General features: G+C 34.1%; 1 protein-coding gene across 6 annotated transcripts in view; it reads left to right on the top strand.

Moving 5' to 3' along the window:
* Nucleotides 1-24,832, top strand: part of CEP290 (centrosomal protein 290) — a 94,632-nt gene that overhangs the window by 62,650 nt on the left and 7,150 nt on the right. For all 6 annotated transcript variants that reach the window (XM_068561771.1, XM_068561770.1, XM_068561774.1 and 3 more), the window contains exons 36-48: nt 332-531; nt 2,662-2,875; nt 3,843-3,980; nt 5,903-6,124; nt 6,669-6,791; nt 10,710-10,855; nt 11,198-11,353; nt 13,426-13,549; nt 17,730-17,864; nt 19,240-19,326; nt 20,014-20,178; nt 20,704-20,826; nt 22,499-22,671. In XM_068561771.1, the coding sequence (XP_068417872.1) occupies nt 332-531; nt 2,662-2,875; nt 3,843-3,980; nt 5,903-6,124; nt 6,669-6,791; nt 10,710-10,855; nt 11,198-11,353; nt 13,426-13,549; nt 17,730-17,864; nt 19,240-19,326; nt 20,014-20,178; nt 20,704-20,826; nt 22,499-22,671 (2,006 nt within the window). The remainder of the gene's footprint in view (nt 1-331; nt 532-2,661; nt 2,876-3,842; nt 3,981-5,902; nt 6,125-6,668; nt 6,792-10,709; nt 10,856-11,197; nt 11,354-13,425; nt 13,550-17,729; nt 17,865-19,239; nt 19,327-20,013; nt 20,179-20,703; nt 20,827-22,498; nt 22,672-24,832) is intronic.

The following is a 24,832-nucleotide window of genomic DNA, read 5'->3' as shown; positions in this document are numbered from 1 at the left end:
GCTCTGGTGGTGGGTAGAGCTCATCATTGTATTCTTTATGTGCGAAATGACCTTAAGCAAACCTTAGCTTCCTCAAGCCTTAACTCATTAATTCAGTCAACATTTATTTATTGATCCTCCACTACATGTAGGCACTTTGCCAGATACTGGGAATACAAAGAATAAGGTCTATATGTTCTATCTTCTTTAAGCCTTCATTACCTATTAAATCATTACATATTAGATTTGATATTATATTTTGATCATTTAAGGAACCAAGTTAAAATTATGGAGTAAGTATGGCATTGCATTGTACCTGCTCATGGCTAATGTAACCAACCATATTTCATAGGATTTAATAAAACAGTCTCCTACTCCAGTTCCTACCAACAAGCATTTTATTCATTTGGCTGAGATGGAACAGAGAGTAGCAGAACAAGATGACTCTCTCTCCTCACTTGTGATCAAACTAAAAAAAGTATCTCAGGATTTAGAGAGACAAAAAGAAGTCACTGAATTAAAAGTTAAAGAGTTTGAAAATATCAAATTACGGTAAGTCTTAGAAATGTAGATATTGGCAAATGGGATTAATGATATAATAAAGATAAATGTAAGCATTTGTTATGTCATGTACTGTTCTAAAAATGTTGAATATATTATCTCATTTTATACGCAGTACTACTTGTGACATAGGATATTCACTCCATTTTGCAGTTAGGAAACTAGGCTATAGGAAGCCTCAGTAATGTGCCTAGGAGAAGATGGGAAAGCCACGATTTGAATCTAGTCAGTCTGACTCAAGAGCCAACTCAGATTCTTGTATAGAATCTCATCTTTAACCTTTTTAAATTTCCATTTTATTATCTAAAAAGTGAAATGACAGTACTTACCTGGGCTCTTTCAAGGTGATTATATAAAGGCCAAATGATGATGTATATGGAAGTAATTTGAAAATTGTAAAGTAACATATATAAATATAAAACTTTTATTTACATACCTATAACAGTTTCCAGCATACATTAAAGGCTCAAATATTTGTTGAATGAAAAATTAACCAATCTTTTTTATTAACCACAGTGACAGTAGAGGGCTTACAGCATTCTCTGTATTAGAGATTCTAAACATTGTTCAACCATTTATCTGAATGTGTATTTTAAAACTAAAATAGGTTTATATTTAGGTATTTTGTAATCATTGTAGAACTATCTCTCTGAGGCTCAGTTTCTTATCTGAAAAAAATAAGAAAATTAACTACTTGACTTATAATTCCATTACATCTCTGAAGCCCTTATTAGAACCTTTGATTCTTTATTCATTTATCCAAGATGCTTCTGACAAAACTAACACTATTTGTGCTTAAGAAGCTGCTACTTTAAATAAGTTATTCTCTAAGAGAAAAGAGAATTAGCAATAGCATATGGTATATTTTCAATCTAATTTTCCCCATTCTGTTATATTTTATACATGAGATGCTATTTTTGGTATAGTTAGTTTCTGTCATATTTTAGAGCATAAAATTTCTTGCATTTCTGAATCTAATTCCTGGATGTAGAAAATAATCATTTTATTGACATTACCTTGTATATATAATTTTTTGCCACATGAAATACTTGAAGTTGTTGTTTTGTACCTTACCATGTCATTTTAGCCTAAAATTATACTTCTGTTCTCTGTGTGCACATTGGCATGCATATTTTAATGCATCTAAAGAAATTATAGTTCTTTGTCATTTTTTTAGTGAAACCTTGTATTTTTACAATTTGATGATTATTTAAAGTGACTTAAGTTTTTGCTATAACAAGTCTCAGAGTGTTTAATACCTGTTCGTGGTTTAACAGACCTTCCTCTCATTGATCAAAGTTTAATCATTTGAATCTCCATATTGGTGACCTTATTAATGCAGTGTCTATATAAATACAGTGAACTGGGTATAATTCAGTTTATAAGGCTAATTAATACTGAATGAGCAGTAGAATTAATTGAATTAACTAAGTCTTTTGATAGTATCTACTTCTATATAGTATACAACTATAGATAGAGTTATAGATACAATACTAGTGACTTTAGAACCATAATACATGTGATTTCTGTGAAGGTTTATATTTTGTCTTTGTAACATGTCATTATAGGGCAGTGGTTCTCAAGCGGAAGTACTTTTGCTCTCCTCTCCCCCTTCCAGGGACATTTGTTATTGTCTGTAGACATTTTTGGTGAACAACTAGGAGGTACTACTGGCATCTGGTTGGTAGAAGCAAGGAATGCTGCTAAATATGTTTTAAAATGCATAGGACAGTAACCCCTGCCCCAGTGAAGGATAATCCAGTCAAAAATGTCAATAGTGCCATGGTTGAGAAATCCCTGATACAAAGGAAGCAGTCACATCTTGCAGGAACCATAATATATAAAGTGTTATTTTGTTCATTCTCTATATTATTTCATCTAGAGCCACAAATTACTTGATGCAATTGCTGCAAAAAATAGTAGAAACTGGAAGAAAAAACTCTATGTTAAGTTTAAGAGTAGTTAAGTAGAATAAAGAATTGTTCATCTTTTGGATTTGGATCAAATCTTAGATTTTAAGGATGCTGAGGACCAAACATTTGTTCTTTGTAAAATTTGTGTCAATCAAATTGTTAATTGCAGCAACTACTCTATTAAGTACATATGTTTGCTTTATATTAGGCTCCAAGAAAATCATGCAGATGAAGTGAAACAAATAAAAGCACAAGTAGAGGATTTGAGGTGTCTTCTGGCCCAGTCACAAAAGGAGTCGCAGAGTTTAAAATCTGAACTTCAGGCTCAAAAAGAAGCAAATTCAAGAGCTCCAACAACTACAATGAGGAATCTAGTAGAAAGGCTGAAGAGCCAATTAGCCTTGAAAGAGAAACAACAAAAAGTTAGTAACAATAGAAAATTATCAATATTTAAGAAAAACATGGGGTAGATTGCTTTTACAGAAGATTTGTAGAAGATGATAACATGTATCTCTCTCGTAATAAAAAGTATAAGCCTTATCTTGAGCAGGGTTGGGTCTTTATAATTCTTTTAAATAGCCTTATAGATTGGTGTTGTTTTTAACTTCAGATATAGTCTAATTTATCTTTTTATGTTTTCAACCTGATTTGTGGGTTAGCTGTAGGAAATAAAGGGAAATCTTCATTACATTATTTATTTTCTCTCCTTTCCTATTAGGATTGTATGTTACTGAGGCAATTTTGAACAATTTGAATAATTGGAAAATTTTAAGTAACTTTGGGGATTAAGAGGGAGTTAGGATAAGAGGAGGAAAGATTAAAGAAGGAGATCGCAGAGATACTGTTATGAAAAGGAGTTGGTCAGTGGATTAACAGATTTATTAGTTTTCTTATTTATCTCAGATTTTATATACTTAACTGTTTTAGAAGGTGCTGCTGTTTTTCTATGCTAGCTCATGAAATTTATTGGCAAATTTTAAGTCTTCTAATCTTGTAACTTTCCTTGTCTACTTAAATTCAATTTATTTCACATGGAAGTATGTACTAAGTGAGTAATTTAAATAAATATTTCAACTTGGAAGTTTGAAAACAAAACATGCCTGGGTTTTGTAGTACAGATTGCTTGATTTGATGCTGGGTTCTCACAATTATTATTATCAAGATTTTGAATTCTCACAATTTGGAGAGAATTGAGTTCACTTACTAAAGGAAATTCATTTGAAAAAGTTGGGTTGTTAGTTTGTGAATTCTGTTTGATTAAACACATGGTATTTCATGGTATTTTAGGAAAACAGTTTAAAGTAATAAAGCTTATGTATATTTTGTATTGCTTATATACAAAATTGCTTATCAATTTTTCAAAAAAATTATGTATGTTGTAATTTTTAGGCCCTTAGTCGGGCACTTTTGGAACTTCGGGCAGAAATGACAGCAGCAGCTGAAGAACGTATTATTTCCATGACTTCTCAGAAAGAGGCAAATCTCAATGTTCAACAGATTGTTGATCAACATACTAAAGAGCTAAAGGTGAGTATCAACATGTGCGTTAATATAACAGAATTCCTGCTAATTCCCATTGGAAGAGAATCCGCTTGGATATATAGTAATTTTAATAATGAATAGGGAATTTATTCTAATGAATTATTGGTGGATATACACATATCCACACAGTTGGGTTTTTTTTTAATAAATTTATTTATTTATTTTTGGCTGCTTGGGTTTCGTTGCTGCGCGCAGGCTTTCTCTAGTTGCAGTGAGCTGGGGCCACTCTTCGTTGCAGTGTGCAGACTTCTCATTGTGGTGGCTTCTCTTGTTATGGAGCATGGGCTCTAGGCTCGAGGGCTTCAGTAGTTGTGGCGCATGGGCTTAGTTGCTCTGTGGCATGTGCGATCTTCCCAGACCAGGGATCGAACCTGTGTCCCCTGCATTGGCAGGCAGATTCTTAACCACTGCGCCACCAGGGAAGTCCTACACACAGTTTTGAACACTAAGCATCTTTATTGTACTCACTGAATATCATCTTGGGGATTAGCAAAGGATAGGCCATTATAAGCTATTTCTCCTAACAGAATTAAATTTAAGAAACATTTTTCTTAGGATTTTAAATTCTATATTGATAAGTGAGATAGGTGTACAGATTCCTTTGTTTTGTTTTATTTCTTTTGCCTTTTCAGAATTTTCCGTTTAGTTTTTGCTAAGTTCATAATGAGTTAGTTAGCTTTCCCTTTTTAGCCCCTGAAATAGTTTATGGAAATCATGTGGTCCTTGACATTTAATCTACAGAGCTGCCTAACTTTAAAGCCTTTTTTTGAAGTTATTTATTATTTTTTGACAATGTATTTTATTATTTTCTTACCCAATTGTTAAGTTTGGTACTGTATAAAATTTTTTCTCTAAAACATATACATTTAATGATGATTTTCAAATTTCTTTACATAAAGTTTCATATAGTATATTTTGAGTAAAATGAAAAATCTATTTTGTATATGTTTTATTTTGTTTGTAATTTTTATTTGCTCTTTGTTTATTTGTATATACCCTTCATCGCCATTAAACCATATACCCTTCATTGCCATTAAACCATGTAAGGACTGGATTTTAGTCAGATTTTTAAAATCTCTTGTGCCTATCAAGATTATTAGCATAGTTGACAGTAAAAATCCATTCAGTAATAAATTTATAAATAGGTATAGCCCTTTGATGATGTCTTCTTCAACACCTTTCTCTTTGCCTGAAATTTCTTCTAGGAATTCTTTACATTCTTCCAGTCATTTTTCTTGAAGCCTTTTTTGACTCTCCAGGAGAGTTTGTTTTTCTCGTAACTGCACTATAATACTACTAGTTTCCTATTAGTGCTATTGGTAATCCCTTTTGGCCTGTAATAATTTATTCAACAAAACATATAATAAGTACCAGTATTCCCATCAATGTTACTATATGGGACAGCTAAGAACTCCTTTCTAGTGGCTTATATATACTGTCTAGTATTGTGAGCTACCCTTTTATGTCTTGTCTTTACAAAGTAGATTAGAAACTACTTAGAGTAAGAGATTTTATTTTATACTACTCTTATGCTTCAGTGTTCAAAAAAGAAATTGCTGTGTACGTTGATATGTACTTGTTTTTCTAATAAATTAACTCAGCCATAATGAAACATTTGCTTATTTGATAAAATTTTGGTTCTAGGTGTTTGTTAAAGATGAATTGCTTTAGACTGCTTCTTCATGTTTTGTTTTTTTTTCCCCTCAAAGTAGACTTGGTTCATTTGAAACGAAGCTAAAAAAATTTATGTAGTTTGTGGTGTTTTTTTTGCATGTATGTGCTTAAAAATTTAGACTGAAACTTTCTTCTTAGTAAGTATTAATGGTGTACTTTCTCTATTATTGTTGCTTTTATCATTGATACTTGCTGAAGATTCATGAATTAAACCTTTCTTTATCTTGTATTAGTCACAAGTTGAAGATTTATGTGAAAAAATTTTAAAACTTAAAGAAGCTCTTAAAACAAGTAAAAACAGAGAGAACTCACTAACTGATAATTTGAATGACTTAACCAGTGAACTACAAAAAAACCAAAAAGCCTATAATAAAATGCTTAGAGAGAAAGATGGAATTGATCAAGAGAATGATGAACTGAAAAGGCAAATTAAAAGATTAACCAGTGGATTACAGGTAGTTTTATATTTAATTGTGATAATGTTTTGATTTATAATATACAGGTAGTAGTTTATTCCCACTTTTTAATTCTGTCTATAATATTTGCTGAAACTAGCTTTCAAATCACTTTGATTAATGTAGTTGCTAATTCTCAGTGACCTTTACTGTATTCGTAGTTTTAGGGTAACATATCTTATTAAAATACAGAAGTAGCTACCATGTTATTCTTTTTTTTTTTTTTAACATCTTTATTGGAGTATAATTGCTTTACAATGGTGTGTTAGTTTCTGCTTTATAACAAAGTGAATCAGTTATACATATACATATGTTCCCATATCTCTTCCCTCTTGCATCTCCCTCCCTCCCACCCTCCCTATCCCACCCCTCTAGGTGGTCACAAAGCACAGAGCTGATCATGTTATTCTTAAATATCAATAGTGTCATTTAGAAAGCATGGTTAGCTGTAGTCTCAGAAAGTTTCTACAACTGGAGTATTTATTGTGTATTTTGTTTGATACTTTTTTATTTGTAAAATGTAAAAATACATCTTATTTTTCAGGGCAAAGCTCTGATAGATAACAAACAAAGTTTAATTGAAGAACTCCAAAAGAAAATTAAAAAGCTAGAAAGCCAACTGGAAAAAAAGGTGGATGAGGTAGAAATAAAACCTACGAAAGAAAAGGTACGTGAAGAAATGTACTGATATGTTTAAGGTACTGATAGACTTAGTTAAATATGTAATTTAAGAACAGATAATTCATTGATCTGAGGACCTGATACATATACCATAAATGGTACTGGATAACATAGAGAAGTTTAAGACAAGTTTCTGTCCTTTAGGAATTTACAGGTCTACTTGAAGAGACACCAATAATGTAACTCTTATTCAGAAATTACTATATCATCTTCCTGATATTACAGTACATCCCAAATCCCTTCATACCATACATATCCAGCTGTATTTATCACTTTTCTCATTTGTTTATATAGATTGGTTTATATAGACCTTTGGGAAAGAAAGCTGGGCATTTTTATTCTGCTATCTTGACCCAAATGTATCCTTTTTAATCCTTCAATGGACTGGACTATTATTTCAGGGTAAAAAAAGTGACTTGGAGTATATTCAATATTTGCAGTAATAATCAATAACCAACCCACTCATAAATTGATTCTGTAATGTGAGAAAAATAGCTTAAAATTTTCTTACAAGTTAACTAGTAAACTATTTTGTAATAAAAATTATTGATAGACATAACCCAAGGAAAAACTAAAATTGGCTAAAATCCACATAATTAAATATGTTGTAAATAATAAACTGGAGACTTAAGATATAAGTAGCATTGAAAATATCAAAAGTGACCTTGGAAATATTGGTGTTAGTAGTAATGTTTGTCCCTGAAGAAAATCTCAGTGGAGGAGCCATAGTTAGGAAGAATTTTTATTGTAACGTTTACCCAGAAAATATTCATATCTATAAGATAATTTCAATAACATGAAAGAAAATTAAGTATCTTTAATGGCACTGAATAGAAAATAGGTAATGGGATTAAAATGTTTTAGTAGGGTATATTCTAGAGAAACATTTTCCTTATGAAAATTTATCATCATCAATATAATTTTGATCTAAATGTTTGCATTTATATACATGGAACCACAACATACTTGTCAGAAGCTTTGCTGGTGAAAACTGCAAGGTCAAAATGTCCTTACTATTCAGGATTGCTTTCTTTGCTGCCTCCCTACTTGATCATAAGTCTAATCCTTGGGTACTAGTTCCTAACCTGATTCCTATCAGAATACCGCAGTAGCCTTGTGGCTTTGCCTGAACCTCTAACTTCTGTGCTTCAGTTTATTTCTCCTTAAAATAGAAATAATACTATTTGTAATTCCAGCTTCTCAAGATTATTTTGACATGAAATGAAATAATATATGAAAGTCTTTGTAAGCCATCAAGTCTATACCAGGGTATGATATTAGAAAAAGAATGAGAACAGAGAGCTACAATAATATTACAATCTATATTCAGGAATCTGCTGAGAATATTCTTTCAGATTCCACAGCACTGGTCATTTCTAATTTATAATTTTTTTTTTACTCAAAAAGTGGTTTCATATTGACATTTCAACACCTTTTTCTCTGTAAACAATGTTTGAGGGGCTTCCCTGGTGGCGCAGTGGTTAAAGAATCCGCCTGCCAATGCAGGAGACACGGGTTCAAGCCCTGGTCCAGGAAGATCCCATATGCCATGGAGCAACTAAGCCTGTGCGCCACAACTACTGAGCCTGTGCTCTAGAGCCCACATGCCACAACTACTGAAACCTGCGCACCTAGAGCCTGTGCTCCGCAACAAGAGAAGCCACCACAATGAGAAGCCCACACAGTGCAACGAAGAGTAGCCCCCGCTCACCACAACTAGAGAAAGCCCACGTGCAGCAATGAAGACACAACGCAGCCAAAAATAAATAAATTAATTTAAAAATTAATTAATTAATTTAAAAAAGAAACAATGTTTGAGGTCTATCTATATAAGATAACAAAACCCACCCCCAGTCCTTGCGTTCCTGTGTTTCTTATGCTTCTCTACTTGTCTCTGTAGCATTTATTACTTTCTGACATACTAGAAAGTTACTTATCCATGTGTTGATCTTTTGGACTGTTAACTTTGATGGCAGGAACTTTGCCGGTTTTGTTTATTTTTGTATCCTCAGCCACGGGAAGAGTCCCTGTCACATAGTAGATGTTCAGTATTCGTTGGATGAATGAAAATTTTAAAAGGCAATAACATTATCCTGAAATTTATGATAAGAAGCTATTGGTACAGAAAATACAAAAAGAGAACTTCTCATCCTCTCTTCTCCTCTTTTCTCCCCCAGTTGAGATCAGACCCTTGGTGACATTTGCCTTTGTTGTTTTTCTGTTTATTTTTAAATTACTTCAGTCTTGTTTCCCTACTTCACTCCTACTTCAGAGAATAATATCAGATGGGATAGAACTGCCCAATCTCTACAGAGTACACCATGCTGCAGAATTGTTTACATATACCTTTTGCCCTCAACTAATACTTACATTTCTGGAAATACACAAAATTCCTTGTATGTATTTTAGAAAAAAAAAGTTAATAACTATCAAACGCTTGCTGAAGTTTTTTACATTTTTTTAAAGGATACATGTTAGCTGAACTAGATAAATAAGGTAAAAAATTGGCCAGTATGGGAGAAGATCGTTTTGATAGGGCTACTTATCTTAGTTGGGTATTTGACTTTAAACTATGGCTTTTAATCCTTTCAGCCCCAACATTCTCTTTTATAGTAAATACAGTGTTTCATAATGTCCCCTTTACTATTCCAAATGAAATTTTTAGTTAATATAAACTACCTACGTGCATAATTTCAAAATTTAACCGTAAATGCCCTAAATGAAATATGAAGGAGAAACATAAAAGGAAAATAATTTATAAAAATAATAAACATATTAATATATTTTTCATAATTCACCATGTAAATGCTTCATAGAAAACATAATGAAGTAGTCGTGTGCTTCCCCTTTAGGAAACATTGATGTGAATTCAGAGCTACAAATGCAGACTAATACAAATGTGGTCTGTTGGCTCCTCACATGTCACAAAGGCATTGCCATTTGTTAATTTGATTTCCAAAATAGTAAACAGTTGTTTCTATAGTTCTCAGCAAAATGACGTCTGTAGTCTTCACTTTTATAAGGCTGCTGTATTCCTAGAAAATTCAGTACATAGTAAAACCATTAAAAAATTGCTTGGTGGAAAGGACATAAATTCTTAGCTCAGACAATTGTGAACAGAATTTTTAACTATATGAATGTTCAGTAGGACACTTGATATTTCTTCAGTACATGGGACTGTTCTGCATTACATAGACTTTCCTTGGACACCTTATCAATTATAACAAACCACAACACCTAGCCCTGAAGTGTCCTAGTTCCTTCCCTTTTTTTTTTTTTTTTAAAGCACTTATCACCAGCTAACATACTGCAAAAAATTTTTTTCTTGTTTTTTGTCTATATTTTGCTCCCTTCCCCTAATCCAGCCAACCAACCAACCAACATAAACTAGACTGTAATACCCATGAAGATAAGTCTTTTTTGTCGGGTTTATTCATTGTTTCTCTTCCTAGTACTTAGAGTAGTACCTGGTGCATGATTCACACTAAGTAAATATCTGTTGAATAAGAGAAATAATGTGCATTGAAGATTTGAAGGAGTTGTGATACTAGGAGATTGCTATGGGCTGACAAAATCAGGTTGATCATTTATACATATACATTCTTTGTTGGAAGTTTACTTTAGTCATCATCCATTTGTATTAGACTCCTTTAGGAGTGTTGGCATTAGTCCAGACTGTTCCCCAGAATTTCATCTGTCAGCTTATAGAATACAGAATCTTAGACTGAAGGGCATTTTTGCTTACAGCTTGGCAGGCCTAAAGATTCTAGAAGTGACATAGCAAAATGAACCTGTTTACATATTCTTTAGGAAGTATTGGTTTACCATTGTTCTAGTAAATTGTAATTGATCAATCTAAAAAACAATATTGGTAATTTTCTTCCTCCTTTATTATTATTTACAGAGTGCCAGAGAAGAAGTAATTAGGTGGGAAGAAGGTAAAAAATGGCAAACCAAAATAGAGGGTATTCGAAACAGGTTAAAAGAGAAAGAGGGGGAAGTCTGTATTCTAACAAAGCAATTGAATACTTTGAAGGATCTTTTTGCCAAGTGAGTTGAAATTTAATGTAAACCTAATTAATTATGTATAGTCTTTAATTGACCTGGAAGTTATATAGTTTTTGTGTACTTGATAATATGAAAAATTTTTTAGTTTTAATTATCATTTATTATCTAGAGTTCACTTTTTATTTTCTTTAAAATGTGTATTAAATATATTTTAACAATTTATAAGTGTAGTTTCCTATAATTTTGAAATAAGTTAGCTCATAGCAAATACAGAATGATCCAATTTTTGTATATTGGCCTTACAATAAGGAAGCTGCAATTTAATAAATTGAACAAGCCAACAGTGAATGGTATATTTTCATGATTCTGTATTAAATCCCACAGAGCTGATAAAGAGAAACTTACTTTGCAGAGGAAACTAAGAACAACTGGCATGACTGTTGATCATGTTATGGAAGTGCGAGCACTGGAGTCAGAAAAAGAGTTAGAAGAATTAAAAAAGAGAAATCTTGACCTAGAAAATGACATATCATATATGAGGTAAGCTAATACATGGAAATGTAGAAACTGATATAATAAATGTGTGTTATCTTAAACTTGGGTTCTGTTGATTCTTTTCCCGTGTGAGTTGAGATATTCCTGCTTTTTTATGCCACATAAATATGGATTATATTCTTGAACTTTTGAATATTATATTCTGTGACTCTGGATCTTGGTTAAATTGTATGGAAAATGCCGATATATTTTTGTTTTAGCAAGTCCGGATAGGTTCAGGCCCCATGTGCTAACCTGCTTTATGTGGGCTATGGTTCCGGTATCATTTTCAAAGCTTTTACAGTGCTCTTTGGCCCTGTTCTGGCTATGCAACTCCCTATTGGCAGTCTGGTATGTGGGCTGTCTTCTGTTCAGTTCTCAGAGTCTTTAATATTCTGATTAGGATCAGATCCATACATTCATGCTCAGGGGTGAGCCCAGAAGTTCATAAACAACTTTATAAGGTTCCTTTCTTGAGCTTCTTTCCTTCTGTGATCTCCCTGATACATTTGGTTTCTCTCGGGCTCCCCTTTTTGGTACTTTGAACCAAATCTGTTGCGCTGTGCACTTCAGCTATTGTGCTCTTGTCTGCAGCTAAGCCAGCAGCAGGAGGGCAGAAAGGGGATGTGGCGGAGGCGGGGGGCACTACTTTGCCTTCCCACCTTATTAATTACAGCTCTACCAATTGGAGAAGAAGATTCCTCTCCCTAAAAATTTTGGCTCCTGTGAGTTCCCATTGCAGCCTCTGCCACCACTGCCTTGAGATTGCCTGAGGGTTGGGACGTGAGAGAATGCATAGAAGAGAAAAATAAGAGGGATTTTTGCACTGTCTGTGAGAATTGTTAAGCATCCTTTCTCCTTAGTGGAGCTAGAACTTTAAGCCTTGCCTGGAGCTCTCTCCCTCTGTGCTGACGCTCATCTTCAGGTTTCAAGCTGTGTTGTATTCAGGTCAGGAAATACTAGAGGAAAGGAAAAGGTAAATTTACCACCTGTTTGCTGATATTTCAGATTCTCGTGTTTTGTCCCAATCTGTAAAATACTTAGTTTTCAAGGTCCTTGTGAGCTTTCAACCTACCTTCCATCTCATTTCCTTCTAAGTTATTGTTTCTTAAATTCTTCAGAATTTTCTATGATGGAGAAGAACAAAATGATTGAAACATTTTTCTTTGTTTTGACATCTATTTATAGCTACTGTCTGGTCCTAGCCTCCCTGTTTTTCTTAGTCTAAACATATGTTCAGAATAAAACCGAATCCTTTTATTCTCCTTTGCAGTTTTCGCAAGGATCAAAATATTTTAGTTTGGAAACCTTCTAATACTTTTAGATATTTAATAGCTTTTTTTCTAATATGAATCTGTGGAGGCTGAAGTAATTAGAGAAGACTTTATAAAAGAGATTGAACTTGTATTCTCAGTCCAAATGTGAATTTCCGAATTTTATGAATCAGATCTAGATTTTAAAGGCAGAAAGGACATTCCGAGAAAACAGAACCCTAGCAGAGACATAGCGGCAGGAGTGAATCTTTCATGTGTGGGTAAGAGTGGATTTATTTGCCGAAGTAAGGGAAGAGTCCTTCCCTTACAAATGTGCTGAACAGGTGTGCTTGTGCCAGATAGCGGAGGGCCTTGTAGGCCATGCAGGTGAGTAGTATAAATTGAAGAAATAGATTATTATCTGGCTCCACTAAGAACCTTATAAAATCCTTGGCCATCTTGAGAAGCGCATGGATGTTATGAAATTATTATATAATGTTTTAAAAATAGTAAGTATTTTTATTCAGCTATTTTACACAATCCCCAAAATAGATGCATGTTCTTTACAAATGTTAATGTATTATTTTTTTTTAAATCAAAATACCCTTTTTAACTCATAGTTTAAAGGAGGCCAGCCGTGAATCCTCTGTAGAGGATCAGTTTATAATATAGTCATATTTTAATTTAATTTTTGTAAAGTTTTCAAGTTTTGTAGAATTTAAAAGAAATACAGTGTTAAAAATATTTTTTTCTATTTTTTAATATGATAAAACAGTAACAAGTTGGAAGTTTGAACAGTAAAGAGTCTGTGATTGTTGTTCATAGGGCCCATCAGGCTCTTCCTCGAGATTCTGTTATAGAAGATTTACGTTTACAAAATAAATACCTCCAAGAAAAACTTCATGCTTTAGAAAAACAGTTTTCAAAGGATGCATATTCTAGGCCTTCAGTAAGTGCACATCTTTTCTTTTCATTTTTTTAATTCTAAAGTTTAAAAGTGAAATCAACTTCTACCTTTATCTAGCTAAAAACAGTAGATCCTTCTCATTAATATTAATAAAATAAATCCAACTTTTATTTTTACTAGGTAGTGATGTATATTAACTTCTATAATCCTTTTTACATGATAATGGTAAACTTATGATTTTTATGCTTTGCATAAAATGTCATTACAAATGATTTCTGGAGAGTTTTAAATGTGGTTATGAGTTTTGCTGTGACAAGAACATATAGTTAGATAAAATAGGAAGGTATGTTATAACATTATTTCCATTCAAATATGTGATACATTTCTCATTTTTCTTTATAAAGTCTCATTAATGTAGAATTATTTGTTGTATCTTATTTTAAAACATTCATGTGTATATTTTTATTATTTTTTTTCCTTTTCTTTTCCTGTTTCTTCTCTTTCGTCTGCTTCAAGCAGAATCTGTTATGTGACGCAGCTACGCTTTCTCCTCTTGCTACCAGTGTTAATAAATACAGGCATAATATTTTTCACAAAAAGAACAATTTACACAGGAACCAAAAAAACCCCATAACAGTACTCAAAATTAAAAATAGGAAAGGAATAGATGTTAGTGACAACTTATATCATCAGGTACCTAGGAATATTCTACAGTGTTACAGTAATGAAGAAAAACACAAAGCACAAGATATTGTAGATCCTACTGAGTTAAATAAATCTGAGTCAAGACCAAATAGTAAATCAAGTCCATTTAGGTCAACTAATGGTACCTTGACGGATTTTAACTCCAATTTTGAAAAGGAACCAGATCGTAAAGTTGGAAAAATTAATCAAGACTGTTGTGAAAATAATAAACAGGAATATAAAAACAAGGAAGAGAATGAGCTAGGCAAGAATGAGAAAGAAAAGGGACACATAGCTGAAGATGTGAGTCACAACAACCACACGGATCCAGAAGAATCTGCTGGGGAGGACTGTGGTTACACCACAAGCACTGCTGCAGTGAGGCAGTGTGCTGAGGAGGAGGCACAGGCAAACTCTGAAACTGATGTGTCAGTCCAGCCAAGAAATGAAGCGTCCCAGGTTTGAGTACATGGCAGTCCTTTATTTCTCTCTTGGCTGAGTTTTCTCATAGCAAGTAGTATACGTATATGGTGCAAATGGAAACAAATTGTGTAGGATTTGTAAAGAATATTAATTGTTAATAAACTTCTCCTTAAACCCTAATATTTGACTAGTTCCTACAAAAACTTAGTGGTTGTACATTTCCTGATTCATTTTAGTACTCACTGTTTTACCGTTGGTATTCGCTTAAAAAGTATTAGATTAGATAACAGAATAACGAAAATAAGGCACTTTAGATGAGTTCGTTTTGCCTTAGAAATTTCTACTTCAGCATGCTGTAAGATCTCACTGCAAGTAAAATTTCACTACAATGAATAATATCAGTAAAAATCTGTTATGATGCTGTGTAACATTCTAACATATATAGCAAGTTCCTTTGATGGTCTTTTTGCCTTGTATTGTAACAGATACTTTTTTATAATGAGAAAAGGAAGCTTACATGTATTGCCTAGGTATACTTTTCACAATACTCTGCAGAGAATTATTTCTACTTTATGTGGGAAGCTTGGAGAATAAGTAACATCTCTAGTGATCAAGAAGATGCAGAACCAGGATTTAAATGCAGGTCTGATTCTACAGTTTATGCACTTTCTACATACACACACTACTTTTGGTCAATTTATTCAACAGAATAAGAAGTTTGTTCCCAGTTGAAATCAAATAGCATTCATTCATTCATTCATTCCTTTCCACTTCAGATATTCCAGTCACCTAAGTCCTCATTCTCATTAAATCAGACATTTAAATTAAGAGAAAATGGATGAAAATGTCTTAATTCTTATTTCGTTTCCTTATCCAGGTACATAATGCTTCTTTTTTCACTTGATAATAAGTAATTGAGAATTAGAGACTTCCACTGTGTGTTATCGCTAACTCTCATCCACTAAGAATTTGACTTTTGGCAGTGTATACCTTTTAACAGGATTCTTCTTCTATAGAACAATTTGGAAGTTCCCCCAAAATTGATTATACAAGGATTTTATTTATTTTACTTTTATAGAAGTTTCATTAGAATTTATTTTCCAAAAATTTGGACAATCTCAACTAATACTTTTGTTTTGTTTTCTGAGAATAGGAGGAAAAAATGATCCACATTCACTTACACAAAGAATTACATCCATATTTTAGTGAGGAGAACTGTTGAAAAAATTCAGCAGTTCATGTAATATCATCAGATAGAATTATTCTCTTCTGTGAATGAAATTTTGTATATTTTGTATCTGTCAGTTAGGGGTACTTATTATCATTTATTAAATAGCTATCATAGACTGAAGAGATGAAGTAAGGGAGACAGAAGAGCTCAGGGATAGGGAACTATAGATTTCCATGTCTGAAGAGATCTTAAAAATCATCCTGTCTAGTGCCTTCATTTGTAAGATGCAAAAACAAAGGACCTTGCAGGTGGCATGATTTGCCTAGTGTTAACCTTAATAGTAGTAGAATCAGAAGGTATACTTGGGTTATCTGACAGAGAATAAGTAGGAACATATTGCTATAGTTTACTGACACCATGAAATATGTCTGTCTTCTTTTTCTTGCCACTATATATGTTCATACGCACACACATTCCCTCAAACAGTTAGAAATCAGGTAGATACATGCAGTGTTTCTGCCAGTGTTGTGTTGTATGCCCTCAGGTCAGAATCAAAGGTCAGCCCAGAATTTCTTTACATTTCTGTATCCTATTTTCTAATTTCTTTACTTTTACTGCACTTTACCTAAGAAAACTTTTTCTTTTTTTTACTTTTTTTTTTTAACCTAATGGTGAATATGTCAGAATGTATTTAACCTACTGCTAATTAAAAAGATGTTACAGAGCCATGTATAATAAATGTATTTATAGAATATTATACTTTAATAATAATAATGTAATGTGTAGTATATAAATATATAATATAATAATATGATAATCATAATAATGTCTGTGGAGTTATTGAGTTGATAGTCGATCAAGCCAATAGAGAATGGAATGGGGGAGAAAAAACTAAAGCTGTTCTGAGTGCTTTCACAAAATTATCTCATATAATGTTCTTAACAAGTTTATGAGGGTAAGGGGTATTCTACCCACTTTATAGGAAAAAGTAACCAAGCACAGATTTCTCTTTCAAATAATCTATAGCTTAGAATGAGAACTGAAAATGAACATAAATAATAACCCAAGGTGGATTCATGCCAAAAGAAATGCAAATAAAGTGTTACTGGATTTCAGAGGAGGGAGTGATTACTTTAGCTCAAGGAATGATGAATAGCTTTCTAAAGGAGGAGGAATTGAGGCATTTTTGTAGGCTTGTAGATTTGTTTGCTAGGGCCACCACAACAAAACACCACGGAGTTGATGGCTTAAACAACAGAAATGTATTCTCTCAGTTCTGAAAGCCAGAAGTCCAAAATCAAGGTATCGGCAGAGTTGATGGCTTCTTTAGGCCGTGAGGGAAGGATCTGTTCCAGGCCTCTCTCCTTGGCTCACAGATGGCTAGCTTCTCCCCGTCTCTACAGTGTCTCCCTTCTATGTATGTCTGTATGTCCACATTTCCCTTTGGTATAAGAACATCAGACCTTGTTGGATTAAGGCCCACCCTAATGACCCTGTTTTAACTTAGTTATCTCTGAAAAGGCCCTATCCTCCAATAAGGTCATTCTGAGGTACTGAGAGTTAGGACTTCACATATGAACTTGGGGCTGGGTGGGGGTTGGGGCATGAGACAATCTGTAACAGGTAACAGTACTTTATTTTTGCCCTGGAAGGACCACCACAAATTCGTTTAGTCATTATGAGAGTATACATGGAGGCATTATATGCGTGGACATTATTAACTCATACTGACTTTGCTTTCTATATTAATTATAACAGACTGATTACCTTTTCTCATGTGAGTTTGTTTGTTCGTTTATGGTTGTTTTCTCTAGAGCTCTCCAATTTTCTCATTCCTTTGAGGAAAAATGTTCCCTTTCAGCGTAGTGTTCTCTTATCCAGTGTGTCGTATGTAGCTTTTATATGTTACACCTTAAAAATATTCCTAACTTCATTTTCCTGAAGACTTCAGGAATAGAGTCAGATGATCATTATCAAAAAGAACAGGAGCTCCAGAGGGAAAACTTGAAGTTGTCATCTGAAAATATTGAATTAAAATTTCAGCTTGAACAAGCAAATAAAGATTTGCCAAGATTAAAGGTAAATTTAATATTCTTTATTATAGTTAGGAAATCTAATGCCTTTTTCTCCCAACTTAATTGTTATGTTTACCATGTTAGCTTATGAAGACGTCAGAAACTCATATTCATAAAATATCATGGTAGTGTTATACTTTCTACATTTGCTCATTTAACAGTTATTTGTTGAGGGCCTTTTTTTGTGTCAGGTACTCTTCTAGGTGCTGGTAAACAGCAATCAAAAAAATTCTTGCACTTGTAGAGCTTACATTCCAGTAAGGGAAGGCTCATAATAGGTAAGCAAGTCAATATGTAGTATGTCAGCTGATGTTAAAGTGCTAAGAAGAAAATGCACAGTTAGTGTGAAGGGTGTGTGTGTGTGTGTATGTGTGTGTGTGTGTTGCATAGGGGTATAGTTGACCCTTGAACTGCGAGGGTTCACTTATATGGGGATACTTTTCAGTAGTAAATACTGCTGTACTACCTGATCCGTGGTTGGTTGAACCCACAGATGCAAAGGAACTGCAGATATAGAGGACCAACTATAAGTTATACCTCCACATTGTTCAAGGGTCAACTGTATATGGGATTGCTCTTTAAAATAGGGTAGTAAGGGGAGGCTTCCTTAATAAAGTGATATTTTAGCAGAGAGCTAGGGGACAGGTAAGGAAGTAGGTCATACAGATACTAGAAAAAGAGTTCCAGGCAACAGAAATAGCAAGTTCAAATGTCATGTGTGTGGCAAGATGATGGTTGATGTATTTAATTAACCCTTGTCACACTTTAAAATATTAGGATAGCTCTAAAAATACAAAGTCTTTAAATTAAAAAAAATATTTTAGGATAATTGTCTCTTTTAGAAATTTTACTTTATTTTGATGTTTATAATAAGTTTATTTTTGGTTTTCCAAATCTTATCCTATTTAAGGGAGTCCTTTTCTCTTGACTGATTGTTTCATTTGTGTTTTTTAACTTAGAATATCAGCAATCTGTTAATTCCACTGGTAATGGTATAATTAAGCTATATCCTGCTTCTCATTCTGATTTTTACACTTAGAACCAGTGTCAGAAGATCAGTTTCTCTTTCTCTGTACTATATGGGTAAGGTTCTACATATGTAATCTATGGGAGAGTTGAAATCAGGAGTTCTAAACTCAAATTTATATTGTATACTAAGGCAATAATGCAGGAAATATTTCTTGAAATTCATATACAAAATGCTGTTGTATTAATTCAGCATACGTCATGGTTCAAAATCCTCCTCATTGGTGTAAAGACCCACTTGTTTAATTCAGCTATACAGTTGAAGAGACTGATAGTTCAGATGAATTGTTTGCCTTTCCTTTTCAATGGCTATAGCTATGTTAAATTGTTACATGTTTTCTTTAATCTTCTAGAATCAGGTAAGAGATTTGAAGGAAATGTGTGAATTTCTTAAGAAAGAAAAAGCAGAAGTAGAGAGGAAACTTGGCCACGTTAGAGGGGTGAGTATGTGAGAGTATGCCATATGTTTGTTTTGGCTTCAGAAGTGATAAGCTGGAAATGAAAAAAAAAGTTTGGATATGTCATAACTGTACTGATATGCCTTTACTAGTGCCTCTAGTTTCAATTTTATTCTGCTGCATCTATAATGTAAAACATCGTTAAGCTTTCTCTCTGTTTCAAGTTAATGTATTTTATCATCTGTCTCATCTTACATGCTTTTTATTCCACTTGGACTCTATACCATCTCTTTTTTCATTGCATATCCCTCTACACCTTGAAAACATTTAACTTCCAGGAATCTTCCATCTGTTCATTGAGGTAACTACTAACTGCTCCTTGGTCTGATTCTAACATTTTATAATTATTTTTTATGATATCCATAGCAGCTTCCTAGTTATAATGCTACTATACTAATGTTCTTTCCAGTATACCAGGGTTTAAGCTGTTACTTATTAGCTGCATGACTTTAGGAATATCAAATTCTTTGAGTCTTGATTTTCTTGTATGTAAAGTAAGGATAATTCCTCTTTCACAGGGTTATTATAATGAGTTGAAGTCATACAAGCCTTGGCTTCAAATGTTAGGAATCAACAATGAGTTTAATAATAAACCTCTTATATTCTTGGTACTTTATATTATACTCTCTAAAATATTTGATTAAATAAAAAGTTAACATTTTTTCCTAGTCTGGTAGAAGTGGAAAGACAATCCCAGAACTAGAAAAAACCATTGGTTTAATGAAAAAAGTAGTTGAAAAAGTCCAAAGGGAAAATGAACAGCTGAAAAAAGCATCAGGAATATTAACCAGTGAAAAAATGGCTAATATTGAAATGGAAAACGAAAAATTGAAGGTAATATTTTTAATGTGGTCATTTGTACAGAATGTTTTACTGATACAATTTTTATTAATTTTTAAGGACAATTTAAAATACAGTGTATAAAGTAGCTTTAATGGATGCAGTAGATATTTTACACATACAGAAAAAAAAATGTTGGAGACAAGGCTAAGAGTAGTTAGAGTAGCATCACTTGGTCATCTTATTATTTCCAGGCCATTGCTTCTCACTCTGGCAGCATAAAATAATTAACTGTATCTCTTTTCAAAAATACAGCTGCCTAAGCCCCCAATCTTGAGATTGATCAGATTATTTTGGGATTGGTCCTACCATCGGGATTGTGATTTTTTTTTAAAGTCATCAGCTCATTCTAAGCCAAGATTGGGAACCTCTGCTCTAGATGACCAGTATTAAAGGGAAGAATTTAATTCTAATTATATCAAATATGGTCTCTAAAACCACGTTAAACTAAGTTTTATGAGTTTACAAGATCATCGTTTATTTCCTTGTTTTGATAATGTAGAGTTTTTTAATTACTAGGCTGAATTAGAAAAACTCAAAGTTCATCTTGGACGTCAGCTGAGCATGCACTATGAATCCAAGACCAAAGGCACAGAGAAAATTGTTGCTGAAAATGAAAGGCTTCGTAAAGAACTTAAAAAAGTATGGCTTTCATTATTGACTATACTTATTTTTATGTTAATTAACTGCTACATTTTGGGAAAACGGAATGAAAAAGTTGATGAGAGTATCTACTCAGAGTAGGTATTAAGAGATTTAGGAATTGTGTTGTTTTTTGTTTTGTTTTGTTTTATTTTTATTTATTTATTTTTTAATTGGGGTATAGTTGCTTTACAATGTCATGTTAATTTCTGCTGTACAGCGAAGTGAAGCAGCTATATGTGTACATATATCCCCTCTTTTTTGGATTTCCTTCCCATTTAGGTCACCACAGAGCATTGAGTAGAGTTCCCTGTGCTATACAGCAGGTTCTCATTAGTTATCTATTTTATACATATTAGTGTATATATGTCAATCCCAATCTCCCAATTCATCCAGGAATTGTGTTTTTATGCCCACCATCCTTTCACTATGAGGAACATTGAAAATAAAAAATTAATAAATTCAGAGGCAGTATAATGTAGAAGCCACTTAGCCAGGATTCAAATCCTAGCTTTATTACTTTTTTTTTAAAATAAATTTATTTATTTTTACTTATTTATTATTTTTGGCTGTGTTCGGTCTTTGTTGCTGTGTGCGGGCTTTCTCTAGTTGCAGCGAGCGGGGGCTACTCTTCGTTGTGGTGCGCGGGCTTCTCATTGCGGTGGCTTCTCTTGTGGCAGAGCACAGGCTCTAGAGCGCGTGCGCTTCAGTAGATGTGGCGCGTGGGCTCAGTAGTTGTGGCTCATGGGCTGTAGAGCGCAGGCTCAGTAGTTGTGGCTCACGGGCTTAGTTGCTCTGCGGCATGTGGGATCTTCTCGGACCAGGGCTTGAACCCGTGTCCCCTGCATTGGCAGGCGGATTCTTAACCACTGCACCACCAGGGAAGCCCGCTTTATTACTTCTTAACTGTGGGAACTAGGGGAATCTACTATTCCCTCTCCTTCTCTCAATTTCCTCATCTATAAAACTGGGAATATTGAGTATATCTATTTCACAGAGCTGCTACAGGGTTTAAATGAGTTAATATTTATGCACATGTCTTAGAATAATGCTTGATGTACCATAAAGAGTATATGAAACTATTTTGTTAAACAGTAAGATTCCTTTCTATTTAAGTGGCAAAATATATTCCTTGCCCCAGACAAATAGGTGTTGTTATCTATATGGATGATCCAGTGAATAAATTGCAATTAATATTTTTAAACTAGTTACAGTGGTATATGAATGTATTGTGAGGCCAGAGTGATACTGTGCTGTGAATGTGGATGTTTAATAGTGGAAATAATCTGTGGTACTTACACATAGTTTATACTTATAGTTATGTCTCTCAGGTATTAAAAAGTCAAAACAACTTTTAAAAATCTAAAGACATAAACTATCCCATTTTCTCTATTACAGACAAACAAATATGACAAATTTAAAGTAACCACTAGAGTAAAATATTGTAAATGTATTTTTCTAACCTCATTTACATGATCTGTTCTAATTATTATGACCATATTGCTGTTTTAGAGTAAAAGAAACATTGGATTTTTATTGGAATGTTAATCGGCATTTAGAAGTCCAGGTTATTTTCTTTCTCGTTTGTAGTGATTGATAATTTTGAATATACTATATCCATGAGAACAGTATTACATTTTGGCATAATATACTAATTAGCTTTTAATGATAGGAAACTGAAGCTGCAGAAAAATTACGGATAGCTAAGAATAATTTGGAGATATTAAATGAGAAGATGACAGTTCAACTAGAAGAAACTGGTAAGAGATTACAGTTGGCAGAAAGTAGAGGTCCACAGCTTGAAGGTGCTGACAGCAAGAGATGGAAATCAATTGTTGTTACAAGGTAGGAACAAACAGTTTAAAATTTGCACAGTTTAATGAGCTCTAATTCTGCCATTATTGTTTTTAAAGAATATGACAGTATCCTGATTCACTTAGTTCTTTCGTGAAGAACTGTTTGGTTGTTTGTTTTAACATGATCCTCACTTTTTCTTCCTTAAAATATTTAACTAATTGGGGTGTCGGCATGGGACAGAGGAGAGTTGGGGCTGGGCTAAGGGTGTTGGATCTGGGTGGGCATCACGAAGCTGCTGTCAGCCATGAGCCTGGACTGATGGTGCCCAGCTTGTCCTCGGTGCTGCTTTTCTCCAGCTACAACTGCAATTTTGGAGTTATGTTCTGGGCATCTTGCTCTTCAAAGAGCCTCAACAGATGAATTCAGCAAACAGTTTTAGTGTCTTACTGGCCTCTGCTTTCTGGCACTTGATTTTCTCCCATCCCTTGAGCCTTTTCTGCAAGTATGTGCAATTCCTGCCTGTCAAATCAACTTTGTGGCTATGAAAGAGGTGATAGGAATTCACTAGTAAACATTCATATGTTCATTGTCCCTATCACCAGAGGTGGTTCATCATAACTCTGGTAAGTCAGTAAAAGGCTTTGGTGTCATTCTCACTTCCAACGTTAAGCAGCTGCCTTAAGGAGTATATGTAGAAGCCAGAGACCAGTGAGATCCTGCCCACGTCCTTTCCCAATAAAGTCATCCTGTATGAAGTGGTGTTCTTGACATCTACTGGCCCCATTTCAGAAGGCAAACACATCTTTATTTTACCATATTCCTAGAGTTCCTTCTGTCTGTGCATCTCAGTATCCCCTTGGATATCTACCTGCTGTTTAGAATGGACTTGATGTGGATTGGCAGCCCCCATCACTGCAGCTGGGATGGGAATCTTAGCCCCGTGAGGCTACAGCACGCCCCCTAGTGGGCCTGTTGCACTCACTTGCCCCCGTCAGACAAGTCTAAGGAGAAAAGAGAAAGGTTTTGCAGGTCGATAAGAAGGCCCAGGTGGCCAGGCAGCCTTGGAGAAGGGTCCTTGGTTCCTGTCCTAACATCATACTGAGAGTACTCAGAATCTACTCTTCCCCCATAACTGTTTCTTAATTCTGTCAGAGGGCTAGTGTGAGGGCTAAATGAAATAATATGCGTGATAGTATAAAGGGGAGAAGGGGTCTTCTTTTGCCTGCTTGGACTCCAGCAGAGGCTCTCAACCAGCAACCGTATCAGTTGATTTCTTGGTTGGTCCTTTATTTCCTTCTACAATCACACATGGACTCAAAGAATTTTGAGTTGCTTCGAGATGTATTTATCCAGCAGGTATTTACTCAGTACCTGCTGCATGCCAGACTCTGCTTTATGTTAGATGTATTTCTAAAAGGCCTGCTTTGACTAGGTTCCTTCAGAGAGCCAGGTAGCTTCCAGGGCTTAGAAATACCTATTTCTCACTATGCCCTTAAGTAAATTACAGTTATTCTGTGAGTTTAAGTTTTTTTAAAGCTGTGGAAATGATAATCCCTGTCCTCTTCTTTTCTAAAAAAGGGCTCTGTGAGGCTGCAGAAAAGATTATTAATGTGAAAAGGGTTTATAAAGTTTATAAATATTTGAAGGGGTGATGAGATTTAACCATAACTGAAGATGACTTTGCCCTTTAGATCATTTATGTGTTTTTCGTCTGAGAACTGTACAGGTAACTGAGCATAGAGTAGGCCTTCAGTAAGCACATTTAAAAAAAAACTAAGTCCTAGTAGAATGCACTTGACAGAAGGCTATTTCTGATCTTTGGCCTCAAGCCTCCCTAAATCCACCAAAAAAAGTACTAAAGTCTGCAGGTGGGATTAGACACCCAGTTCGGTAAAGTGGTTTGGAGATAATCTTTTGGTACCCATTAACCATTATGCTTATGCTGAAATCTTTATAGTTGCTCTGTTATTTACTCAACAAACTAATAACATCTATTCCACATCCAGCTTTATAGTACTGACTGCTGAGACAGGCCGGGGTGATGCAGGAGCTGTTTTAGATAGGGTGGTCAGAGAAGGCCTCTCTGACTGGGTGGCATTTAGAGCTGGGAATTGAATGACGGAGTGAGCTTCAGATATTTCACCACTTTGATAGCTTTTGTCAGGTTAAGAGCGTTGCCTTCTAATCTAGGTTCCTAAGGTTTATCACA

The sequence above is a fragment of the Eschrichtius robustus genome, chromosome 13, assembly GCF_028021215.1.
Source record: "Eschrichtius robustus isolate mEscRob2 chromosome 13, mEscRob2.pri, whole genome shotgun sequence".
NCBI classification, from domain to species: Eukaryota; Metazoa; Chordata; class Mammalia; order Artiodactyla; family Eschrichtiidae; genus Eschrichtius; species Eschrichtius robustus.
Note: the sequence above shows the minus strand (reverse complement) of the source record. Positions and strands in the feature narration are given on the sequence as shown.